Consider the following 13,386-nt stretch of genomic DNA (forward strand, 5'->3'; position numbering starts at 1 on the left):
TCCTTTAAACAACCAACCTATTTCATTGACATACTTCATTCATTGTGTGGGCAAACCAAATTAAAAGAAAATAATTAATCAAGCAAATGAATGACTTATTTTTCTAGACATTGAAGTCTAGAAATGGAGTAGTTTTTATCTCCACTTGAAATTGCAGAAGGTTAGCTCATATTATGTATACAGTAGCACTTACCAAATTGCATAAAATGCTTGATGAAAAGCCAGTTCAGCAAAACAAAGGGCAAGTACTTATATCACATCTCCTGTATACTCTGCTCTGCGCCCCCATCCACCCAAGGCTCTATCTTCAATCTCAAGCACATCAGCTGAAGAGGTGTGAATATGTGCAGGAGCTGAAATGTACGATTGTTGCATTGGAAATGCATTGGATTCAAAAGGGTGCATCAATCACTGCAGAGCACACACTCCAGTGCACACACACACAAACACACACACACACACACACACACACACACACACACACACACACACATACACAGAAACAGAGAACCGCAGACGTGCAAAGACATGCTCACTCACAGTCAACAACATATGGATAAAATAAGATAAGATGGACCTTTATTTATCCCAAGGGAAATTGTTGTGTTGCAGTATAAAGTAGGAAAGAGTGCAAATATAAAGAGTATAAATATAATATATCAATAAAGGTGTATTGTATATAAATATCAAGAAACAAATATCCCAAATCCACAACGATAAGGGCCAAAAATATAAACCAGGTTAACGATAAGGGCCACAAATATAAACAAGGTTAACGATAAGGGCCACTAGCACTTACAGTAGATATTTATTTGTTTTTTTTATTGATGTGCTGCAGGTTCGATCTCCTGGCCAATGGTGGGGCATCCCTAACGTTGAGTTTTGAGCGTGCTCCATTCCTCACTCAGTACAGAACTGAGTGGGTGCCATGGAACGTCTTCTATGTGATGGACACACTGGTCATGAAGAAGGTGAGCGGTGTCACTGCTGTCTGTTTAGATATTAGTCTGTCATCACGGGCTCATGGACTGATGACTGCCTGACAGAATCTACACCTGTATGTGTTCCAGTTACTTTAAACACCATTTTGAAGCTTTAGTGTTTTTTGTTTTCCACTGACTGATCATGCAGTTATTGAATTTGCTACTGACATAATTATTTGATTACCATATGGAGCTAGATGACGTATACACCATCTGACTGACACTGACTCACTGCCAACTAAGTGACTAATGAACTCATTGTTTCACAGTCAATAAATTGATGTCTCAGTAAATGAAAAGTCTAACTGGCAGACGTTATGTCCGGCTGTTTCAGGAGGAGAACGACATTCCCAGCTGTGACCTGAGTGGTTTCATCAGACCCAGTCCTGTCATCGTTGCTTCTCCTCTGTCTACGTTTTACAGAATTTCAACTGAGGATGGCCCCATCGTTCCTGAAACACAGGTAATACACAACCCAGAGGAGGCCTTTAAGTAGCTAGACCAAATATCCAAGGCCAATATTTATACTTTTTATAAAAAAATAAGATCTCAGATTTTCAGAATGGTCAATGAATATTTTTGCCATGGAAATTTAAAGTTATCAGAAAGTATCAGCATACATGAGATATCCGCCTAACCCAAATATATATATATATATATATATATAATTTTCTTTATTTACTTCTAGAAACACATGCAAATTAATGGAATTTCTGAGTAGCCCAACTTATTCTGAAAATAACAATATATGACATGCCTGGCTAACACATGTAGTGACTCTGCGAAAAGCCTGTAAATAAAAAGATATAAAAAAAAATAAGCAAAAAAAACTTTGGTTTAAATTTAATAGGGGCCAGTCAAAAAAAACATTATTCTTAGTAGAACAAAATTTCTGACACCATCTAAATGACAATTTAGTTCAGTCAGAGGCTTATTTAGCACGCCAGTATCTATTATTTATTCATCATCTACAGTATATACAGTATACCCTGGCTAGGTTTTTTATGTTTTATCCCTCTTATCTAAGGCATTTTCAGCTTTCCCAGATTTTCTCCAAAAAATATCTGCTTAGGTTTTATGTCCGCACATCCACGATTAGTGTGTTTCCTTCAATGTAAATTACTTTGCTAATAGAAGATGAGGAAAAAATGGGGGAAAAAAATTGAGCAGCTGATTATGAACCACTGGCCTACAAAGCGTAAAATAAACAAATTAAATAAAAATTAAAAAACATTAAATTAGCACTGCTAATTCCATTTTGAGCTAAAATGATTAGTTGAAAATTAATCGGCAACTCTTTTGATGTGATATTTGATATCATACTGAATGTCTTTGGATAGTTGAAAATATCACCTTGGACTCTGGGAAACTGTAATGGGCATTTTTCACAATGTACATTATATTATATTATAACATTATACAGACAAATCGATTAATAGATATCGATATTAGATAATGATAATAATCCTTATTTGCAGCCCTAATTTTTTTAAACATAACTCATAAGTATTGTTGATAATCTCTTTACAAATTTCATTTTCAGTATTTCTTTTTTCAGTATTTCTTTTTTCAGTATTTCTTTTTATATTCAACATGTAAACACTTATCCCTGGACTTTTTAGATAAAGAGCACAATCTGGCAAGAATTAATTTAATAAAATAGCAGCTCTAATTGGCATAATACTAAAATGAGTCAATGAGTAATGGCAATGAGGTCGAATTATAAAAATAAAGTCTTCAACTGCTTTTTTTTTCTTAACACAGTGTGAAGGCGCTATTGTTCCAGTCCAAAACGTTCTGAAGAGCCAATAAAAGAAAACTAAGATCTTTCTTGTTTAGTCTCTTTAAGACGCCAAGACTCACACTAGCGCTATCAACACCACTGATGTGATATGAAGTGAAGGCTTACGAAGGCTAACTGTCAGACTGTCAACTGCTAAATGCTAACACGTTTAATAGGGTTGGTTTGGATAGAGACAAAAACACACACTCAATCACACACACACACACTAACACATACACACATAGTTACCACAGCTGAGGAGCTGTGGCTCTGGAGTGGTGCACACACACACACACACACACACACACACACACAGGCCCCACCCAGGTTCCTGCCTCTAATTTCCTTTAAGCCTAATAGCACATCTGTGTGCTTCTTTATCGTCACGTTGCTTTAACCAGTCCACAGAGGAAATGAAACAGATGGCAGTACTCCATGTGTGTTTTTATATTTTTACAACCCTGAACCAGCGCTCCATTATTATTTTTTTATTTGACAAGCGTGTGTGTATGTGCCTGACTATATGCGAAAGAGGGAAAGAGTGTGTGCACGAAGGAAAGCATGTGTGTAGTCTGTGTGTGTGTGTGTCTGAGTGCAGATCAAAAGCAAACGAGTGGAAAGCCGTTACTTAGCTTTTGGTGGAGCTGAGTCCATTAGCGAGGAGGGCAGTGAAAAGGGCAGTCTTTAAGGGGATGTAATGGATCTGTAATGAACACTAAATGCCTGGCTAATGAAAAGGCAATAGTGCAGTTCAAAAATATAACACAGGAACAGTCCAAATGGATCATTCCCCGAGGAGCTTTGTTTTTATTTTTCATTTGTGTATTCTTAAATATTTCTTCCCAATCTCCTGTTTCCTGGAGTCCACCTCTTCATTAAAGGCCCTTTTGTTCATAGCTGCGATCTAACTAAGTGATCTAGCATTTGTCTCTCTAACAAAGTATGGGCATTTATATGAAAATGTGTTTTGTTTTTCTTATTTGAACTTAGAATGTGTGTATTCTCATTCCACCCAAACTAGTCAGTGGAATAAGTCAGCCCCAACAACAAACATAATGTGAACAAACACAGGACTTTCAACCAGGAAGTGGTGTTTGTTTTGTAAGCCACCTTGGTGACGTTTGTGGTGTTTTTAGTGACATTTTTGAAGTGTTTTCCTTACTTCTTTTACATTGTTGTGTGTAATAGATGTTGAGCGACTGACCGTACCCCAGTATGAGAGCTAATGCAGGCCCACACACTGGGGAAGAAATCCTGTGTCGGTTGGGAAACTCGCTCGGTTGTGATGAAGCTTCAGAGCCAAATATCCCTAAACCAATTAATTCGGAATGCCAATCTAACAACTAATGTCTTTCAAGACACACTCAAGCATTGCTTAAGCCATGTCAAAGTTACACAAAGCGCAATTCAAACAGTAGAACATCAAACAAATCCAAGCAAAACCACAGCAAGTCTAGTCCAGAAATCACATCACATCTTTAACCTTTAACCCAAGTATTCTTACCTTAATTAAAGACCAAGAGACACCTCAGAGAAAGAGAAAGACTGGAACTTTGGTTGGAAATGTACAGAATACGATCCAGTTTCATTAGATTGCCCTGAAAAACTTACTTTAAGCCTTAATATAATTTAAACAGGTAAGTTCAGCCACCTGTACAGTTGTCATGAGCGAGCCTTAAGTGGCCATTCGATGAACTGCAGTTTTGGGCACTTCCGTGTTTGTTTCATTTTACAGCCCCAGGAGTTGCCGCTTGGTGTGCATGCACACATAGTTTCCCTGTGCAATGACAGATACCATGTCATTTTGGGTGCACTCACTTTTTTGATTTACCTCGAAATAAAGTGCTGTAGATAATCTGGATAAAACTGGCTTATTTCAACCTGTTTTACTGCCCGTGTTTCTTGCCCTGTCAAACTTCATTCAGGCAATGTCAGTGTGTGTTTGCAATTCATTTGGTGAGTTCATTGTTATCATAACTGCTGGCCAAATCTATTAAACGAATACCAATGCTATAAAAAAAATGTCCTTTAAGTTTCAGTTCTTCGTACTTGATGAAGATGAAACGTCTTGCTTGTTCTCTCAGTGACTTTGCCAGTCTGATGCCATGCTGCTAGCCTCACTCTCCTCCAACTGCTACGTGCCATCCCACTGTTGACACTCAGTGATCCCAGATCACCAGTGGCGTTGAGACATGTTGCGTGTCCTTCGCTTTATGTGCCTGCTTCTGATACAGCAGCGATTTAGTCTGGCTCACCTTGTTCAGGTTCAACACAAGGACATACTTACAAACACGCAGATAAAAACATGCACACTCGTTCATATATACCTGCTTAGATAATATGCGTACTTAAACACAAGTGTGCATATGCCTGTAAATAAACCCCTTCAGTCGTTTGAGTTCTCTCGTCTCTCCGACAAGCAGAGAAAGATCAGAGAAGATTGGATGTCATTTGACAGTGAGCAGTGAGCAGTGAGCACCATGGGTATCAAAAGGTTGAGGTTCAATATGCCCGTCTGTGTGTGTCCGTATGTCTAAATTAGAGTGGTCCTTCTGCTTGTCCTTCACCTGCAAGTGCACTCGATAAAATATGTATATTAATATGATGTCCTTCAAAGATGTAACACTGGTGACGTGGACTTTTTTGCCAGACGCGTAACAGCCCCTCAGGTTTGGAGACATGACTTTAACCTCTTTACCCGACGGGAAAAAAATGCTGTGGTGGTCTTTTTACCGAACAGTTTCTAAACGACAAGGCCTTAACGCTACTAAAACAACACTCCAAGTGTATTTTTGTCCAAACAATGTTTGTTTGGCAACGATTTCAATATTTTAGTTACAAAATCAACGCACAAGAAATTGTATTTTTACTTTATAATATTTTTGACCGGTTTTATATTGAATGTACATACTTGACTTTGGATTCTTTTCTTTTATCTTATTTACATTGTTATTCATCTTATTTGTTATTATCTAAGTTTTACTTTATCATATGTCATTATTGTAATAAAACTACTCCATTTGGAGTCAAACATTTGAGGAGAGAAATAGGCATTACAGTAACAGAATATTGATTCATATTTGAATCATTTGGTCGGAGTTCGCCAGCTGCTCAGAGACTGCTTGGCTGTGATTGGTTGTTTAGATCGGGCGCAGTAGAAACACAACAAATGCCATTAGGAGCACTAGAAGGAGATTATCAGTGACTGATAACCAGATGGTTTGTTTTACAGACCCATCTGAGAAGCTCTTATTGGAAACTGGTTAGAAAAGGGAAGGCACTTTCAACAAATACTTGGCAGGTGATTGGATGAACCGTCTGTCAATCAAACTAAACAAGGGTGAAATTAACTGAAGGCAAAAACATCGCTGTACTTTACACTTTCAGTGCAGTACTTTGCTCTTCTTTCAGTGAAGAAATATTCTGCAGTTCTGATAGAACTCATGCTATTGCAGCGTCTACACTAACCTCTTTAAGGGTCACCATTGTTGTTTAGAACTGACCTGACTCACACAGCCCATAGCTGCAGTAGCTCCTCACAGGACGCTTATTGGTCCGATGTCTGGCGAGACCGACACAAACGCATTACTCAGAGCCTGACAAGATGGATTTTTGTGTGACATTTGATCCTGCGATTCTCGCGTGATCTCTTGACATCTCGAGATGCCAGTTAGCAGTCCCTTCCCTATAAATATGATGCTTCTAGACAGTGAAATAGTGTTAGGTGCTGATGTGTTTTCTGTCTTGTTTTATCTCTCTGCAGGTTTTACAAGAAGAAACCTCAATACCAGGCAGTGATCTAAACCTGGTCTACCTGAGTTCCAGAGCTGCGGGATATAAACCGATCCTCAAAGTCACCATGACACAGACATCAATACCTTTCAACCTGATGAAGGTGAGATATGTAATATGACCATTATATATATATATATCATATTCCCTCAAAGCCACTATGATATGATACAGCATATCAATACAGAATACTGGCCATTAAAGGGTAACTTTGGTATTTTTCAACCTGGACTCTATTTTCCCATGTTTCTGTGTCTAACTGACTAATAGGGACAACATTTTCTAAAACTGGTCCAGTATTGAGCAAGAGCACTGCAGGCCTTCATCCTTGATCCAGTCTGTTTGTTATTGTGTCATATGACTTAGACTTAGGTAGCAACGTGAATGAGAGTGGAGAGAGGAGTGCCACTGGACACCGGTGTTGTCAGAGTTTGTTGTGTTGGAGGACAGAAAGCGTAGCTTAGTGTTATCTAAAAGATTTTTCAATGTCATGGCTGAATATTTAGATGATTTCGACGATGTGGACTCAGTTAGACACAATAACAAACAGACCGAATCAAGCGAAAGGTCAAGGAAAGCAATTTATTTCTCTGTAAGGTCCTTTCCATAATGTTGACAGAATAACAATCTGAGCCTGTCATGGCAAAAACAAGCACTTTTAGTCGATGTACATTGACGGTGATGAGTCGCCCCGAGCGATTACATTGCAACCCGTTTAGCGGCTGTCGTCTGCAGCGCTCTCCCTCACTACTGGACCAATTTCAGAAATTGTTGTCCCCATTAGTCACTAAGACACAATAACGTGGGAAAATAGGGTCCAGGTTGATAAATACCAAAGTTACCCTTTAACAGCTTCCGTCAACTAATCAGCATCGGTGCCCCATATCGGTGGAACCCTAACCTGAACTACCATTAAGAGACCTTTGTGTTTGGTGCTGTTTCTTCAGGTTCACCTGATGGTGGCGGTGGTGGGGCGCCTTTTCCAGAAATGGTTCCCTGCCCAACCAAATCTATCCTACACCTTTATCTGGGACAAGACAGACGCCTATGGCCAACGCGTCTATGGACTATCCGAGGCAGTCGGTGAGTTTGCTGCTAATAGCGAAGCTACACAGAAAATAACATAAACCTTTTTCAAATGTGCACTGATTTGACCTCTCTGAGATTGTGTGAAAAGGATGTTCCAAAGCAACAACAAAAGCACGATAAACTTTAATTTCCAACCTTGACTTTGAGCAGCCAGAGGCCCCTGCTCTGAGAACCTGATGCTCCTCTCATTTCTCTTTCAACTGATGTCAGTACAAAGGGGCCTGACCATGTAATGACTTCCATGTCTGGAGTCAAATTAAAAAAAAAACATTCCTAAAAGTGATGGGTTTGCCAAGCTAAATTGCTGCAATGTGTGATCTGCAGCACGTTGGTGTGAAAAGCCTCACAGCAGAGTTCTTGTAGTCGGGTATATACCAGCTTTCCTTTCACAACTCAATGGAAATGCAATAAAAATGGTGGTTTCCCTAATGATTTTACAATTTACTGGCGTTGTGCTGTTTTTTTTTATGTGAAAGAATGGTTGCAGAAGCCTGAAGGTTAAGTGGTGTTATGACCAGAAGGTCACTGGTTTGAATCCCTGAACTCCCCAGGATAATATGGCTGAAGATGAGTAACACTCTCCCCGTCATAAAAAGCTACTGATCAAGATGCAGCTCAGCTGACCAGTGACCAACAGTATACTGCGGAAAGCTACTAGTGTCAATCGTTAACCCTTCTGACAAAGCTTGCTTTCAACTACCTATGTATCTGCGTTCATTTGGAGCAGGGTTCAGCAACCTTTACTATCAAAAGAGCCATTTTAGGTCAAATTAATTTTTTTAAATATCTGTATGGAGCCGCAAAACATTTGAGCATTGTAATGAAGGTAACACAGCCTATCAAGTCTAATGCAGTGAGGGCCCAAGTGCAAATGAGAGGCAGGACATTGAAGAAACATCTCAGGACATTTGGCTGGAAGCTGCTGCTGGCTTTCAGTAAATCCAGTGTGCTTGTTCTGGGAATGTCTTTCAATTACTTGTTTTGTTGTCGAATCTGTCCACGAACTCAATTATTAAATTCTCTGTTTTCCTCAGAGACTTTTCTTTTTTGGGATTTAGAATCCATAACTAGCCTATTGAGCTATTGAGGTTCGGCAAAAGAGGATAAGGCACCAGGCCGTAGTTGACGCACATTTTAAGAATCACCTACAAGAATGATAAATGAAAATGTAAAAAAAAGAACCGTTATTAATTTCCATTAATTTTATTTTTAAATCCACGGGGAGCCACTGGAGAGGGGCTAAAGAGCCGCATGTGGCTCCAGTGCCGCAGGTTGTAGACCCCTGATTTGGAGCATCGCTTGTGTGTGATGTCAGAAATTAAGTGTCTCCAAGATGCAATGACGCATTGAAGAGAAACTATTCAGCCCTCCAGGAACACAAAAGGGTTTGCAGGCAAGCATAATGCTGCTTGTATTATAGCCACCTGTCTGTGCTTACATGTAAAAAGCCAGTATATCGCCAGGCTTAGAGTTCTGTGATGGTGAAGTGGGGGGGTTGGTGTCCTCCCTAACTGAAAGTAATAGTGTTAACACAGCTGTTGACAGTGAACTTTTAGCTATTTACTAGTACATGTTTCTTGTTCCTGTGAACAGACGACTAATTGTAGACTATATGACTTGAATGTATACAGTGGAATTGGGAGAATATGTCTGAACCATTATGTTTACCTGATCACTGTAACTGTTACCCTTTGTGTAACCCAGGGGTGGAGGATCATAGGAAATGATAATAGAAGTGTCTGCCATAGATGGAGCAAAACTGTACTCTATACAACAGTTAAATTGCACCAATTCAACACAAAATAACCCCTTGGCCTGCACTCACTATCAAAGTTTTATAACATACTGTGCACAGTGGCTGTGGAGAGGAGGAGGGATTTTCCTGTAGTGCTGAACGTACATAAAGCTGCACACGGCTAAGTTCAAATAGGTTCTGCAGAAAGGCTTTGACAGGGAAATGGCTTGGACATAATGGGTATGCTAACCCCTCTGACACCTTTATGAGGGACAAGTCCAGCGGACGCGCTCCTCGGTGAGTTATTACTTACGGTGGCCCGCCTTAATGGGTTGAACATAAAGACGATTTACTGCTATGTTTTGTAACACTTCTGAAATTGGTGCTCATAAGTTATAATAAGGTAGCGTAACCACAAGAATATTTGGAGTGCATGTCTGGCAACTGTTAAAATCAGAGGTTGAAGTCATCAGGAGGAAACTGTGCATTTATACGTTGCATCAAACATTTGCTGTGAACTTATTTTAGATCAGACCTAGTGTTACGATATGCTACGCTAGATGCTGAAGGTATACTGATACACAGGCTGCTTTTGCTACGTAATGATTGCAACAGTGAATGAAGACCCGGCTGTAAAGGAACAGTGTTGTTCCTTAATGTCATTGTATGCTGTCTCGATCGCCAGGCCATGGTGGTTCACTTATTTACTGTGGTCTATAGCTTTGGCTTCCATCTTTATCTTTTTAACCCGTTTCCGCTGCTGAATCAGTTTGACATCCTGATATATCCTTAAACACATAGTGTAGACCAGTGGTTCTCAAACTATGGTACACGTACCACTGGTGATATGCGTGCTCTCTCTTACTGGTATGCGAAAGAATCTCTGACTATCGATTCCTCTCATTGATGCTTTCCCACAGTTACGCTGCACAATGACGCATACGCACGCTGTATAATGGTTCAGTTTGTTTGGGACCGGAGACACGGTGGAGAGAAAAAAAGCGCTCAACAGCATGGCGCTACTAACCCTGAGGGGACGCACAATATTTTTTCCTGATAAACCGACACTGTGAACAACAAATCTGTATTGAAATCAGCAGGAGGAGAGTTAGTAATGTTAGCTGTTAGGAGCCGGTGGGCAGCACAGTACTGAATGGCTAAATACCAGAGATACGACCGTTAACGGAGGTGCCTTTGAGTTATTGTTATGAGGCGTTCAAAGTCGGTTTAGGAAAATTTACTATTGGGTGAATTACAATGTTATCATGATGTGTTCAAATGTAATCTCGTAAAATTAGGTTTTTGGTGAGAAACTTGAATAAATCCTGTTGTTTGAAGGAGATGTTTTCAATATAAAATAAATAAAAGAGAGAGAATTATGACCTGTTTAACTTCCTAACACTAGCTCTAAGCAGCTTGCCAAGATTTTTTAATCAAAGCAAATATTTAAATAATCATAATAATTTGTATTGTGTGTTTTTATGCAAACAACCACTATAGATGACAATAACAAAGTACAGTACAGTACTGTGTACAGTAGGCTACCCTCTCTGCCCTGACAAATAGGGCTTTTTGGACCTGCAGTGCATGTTTTTATATGTCGGCATGTTGGGGGATTCTCTGATGTGTTAAGTTTTGTTAATTGAAACATTACTACCCAAAACAGTCAGTCCTGTACGGTTAAAAAACTGGTGTAGACCATCCTGTCTGCTTTTCTCTGAAATCACTTTTTTGTTTTTCCAAAAAATTAGTTAGATATCTATGCAGGGAGTGCAGTTAGTGACAGTGTGGGCTCTATGGTAGCTCTGACAGAGTAGCAGCGGGGGGGCGGGGCTTAGCGAAGAATGAATTTTAAGTAATCATCCGAGAAAGTTTCATGGTGATATCTTTTATTATATTGTTGTTGTTGTTCTGTTTTATTTTCATTATTGTTATCATTTTCATTCCACTTTTATCTTTTATTATGTATTATTATAATAGTACTTAGTATTATTGTTGTACTTTATTATCATTTCATGGTTACTGTATTGCTGCAAAATATAGTTGTAGCCACATTCTGTGTAGCACATTAGCTTCTCTTTCTTTTCTTCCCTCTTTTCATACATCACCAGTTTTTTACCGTTCCTTCTCTCTTCCCCCTGAAGATATTTGTTTCTTCTGAATTTAATACACACACACACAGCTATTGTGGCTGCCAGTTCACACAATGCACAATGGTGATGGCAGAAAATGCACTTGGCAGAGCACAGCAATGTGTGTGTGTGTGTGTGTGTGTGTGTCTGCACACGGTGTGCAAGTGTCCCACCCTTGACGTTACAGTGTTGTACCTCACAGAGACAGGCAGACAGGCCTGACAAATACTTTCTCAGTGCAAAGAAATGTTCAAAGTGCGTGCGTGCGTGCGTGCGTGCGTGCGTGCGTGCGTGCGTGCGTGCGTTGGACCAGAGAGTGAAGGCCCTCAGTGAACCAGCAGCAGGAGTCAGTGGATGTTACAAAAGCAGACAAATGGAGGTTAACTCCGCGGTTCAAACCTGTCTGTTTGCTTTGCTCTGAATCACAGCAACGTTTTCCCCATTTGGTTTGAAGACAAACAGTCACAGGAAAGAGTTGAATAACTGGCCTGTGTGCCCTGTGTGTGTCTCTAATAGTGTCGGTGGGGTATGAATACGAGTCCTGCCTGGACCTGATCCTGTGGGAGAAGAGAACGGCCATTTTGCAAGGCTACGAGCTGGATGCTTCCAATATGGGAGGATGGACGCTGGATAAACATCACATCCTGGACGTACAGAACGGTAAGACAAAAACCATAAGCTGCACTATCACACTGCAGCTCTATCTTCATATACACACACACACACAATGTCCACACTGCAAGATGATGAAACATGCTACTGCATAAAGTAAATAATAGTTTCATATGTTTTTTATATGACAGCTGAGGTTTAGAGTTTAATTTTCTACTTGTATGTGAACATACATATCCTCTCTCTGTGTCTCCGTCTCTCTCCACATCATTAATTATATGTCGGAGGAATAGGACAAAGCTTATAGCAGTTTAAAAGTATGTTAATCTCAGCACTTGTCAGAACGATTGTTGTCATGCAGGCTTTGGTCGATGGAGCGGAGGAAAAGAATTTAGAGTGTGTGTGTGAGTTCCTCGTTGGCGTCTTGGATTTGTTCCAGCTGCCCAGTGGTATTTTTGCCAGCCTTTCATCTCTGTCTCCCTTTCTCTCTCTCACACTCATACATGGACACACACACACACACACACACACACAAACACACACACGCTCACAATCTTTTCAGATCATCATCCTCCTCGTCTCCTCCCCTGTCATCTCTCCTGTCTTTGCTGCCTTGTTATTGTGTATTTGTCATCTTATCTTCCCTTTATTATAATATTTATTTCTTTTCATTTTCTTTATTATTATTATTATATTTCGATATTGCAATGAAACCACAGGGTTGAGATATGTTGACTGAATATTATACATTCCAGCTTGAAGATACTGTAGATCAGATTACATAGTTTGAGTGGGAAAACAGGACTTCTGGATTCTTCCAACATACTGTAATGGATCCCTCACTGACATTTACTTTCTCACAGCTCTTCTGTGAACTAAGGTAAATAAACTAAAGTATAATGTGTGTGTGACGTTACATCCCGGCACGTCCACGCAATTTTTTTATAACATGTGATTTCAATAAATCAGAGTTCTGCTTTGTGAAACATGACGAGTTTATCAGAAAAACTGAGTGAATTGTGAAAAGTCTGTTAGATGAGTTCATTTACATTTTAAATGACTGACATGCGAAATATAGTCTTCAGCTGTTTCCTGATTTCTTACGACTCATAAACAGACACTAACTTATTAGGTGAACATGATTTAACATAATATACGGTATTAACGGTATTATATTTAATGGTATTATATTAATTTTAGTTCCATGTAAAGTGTATAAACTTGATGTTTCCAGATAAAGTTTGTCTTCCTTAACAATAC

General features: G+C 39.6%; 1 protein-coding gene across 7 annotated transcripts in view; it reads left to right on the forward strand.

The window, feature by feature from the left end:
* The window catches only part of tenm3 (teneurin transmembrane protein 3), a 385,078-nt gene that overhangs the window by 310,001 nt on the left and 61,691 nt on the right, over window positions 1-13,386 (forward strand). For all 7 annotated transcript variants that reach the window (XM_074628332.1, XM_074628353.1, XM_074628362.1 and 4 more), the window contains 5 exons: window positions 839-971; window positions 1,318-1,446; window positions 6,530-6,661; window positions 7,506-7,641; window positions 12,031-12,174. In XM_074628332.1, coding sequence (XP_074484433.1) covers window positions 839-971; window positions 1,318-1,446; window positions 6,530-6,661; window positions 7,506-7,641; window positions 12,031-12,174 — 674 coding nt within the window. The remainder of the gene's footprint in view (window positions 1-838; window positions 972-1,317; window positions 1,447-6,529; window positions 6,662-7,505; window positions 7,642-12,030; window positions 12,175-13,386) is intronic.

Source organism: Sebastes fasciatus, chromosome 3, assembly GCF_043250625.1.
Source record: "Sebastes fasciatus isolate fSebFas1 chromosome 3, fSebFas1.pri, whole genome shotgun sequence".
Taxonomy (NCBI): domain Eukaryota; kingdom Metazoa; phylum Chordata; class Actinopteri; order Perciformes; family Sebastidae; genus Sebastes; species Sebastes fasciatus.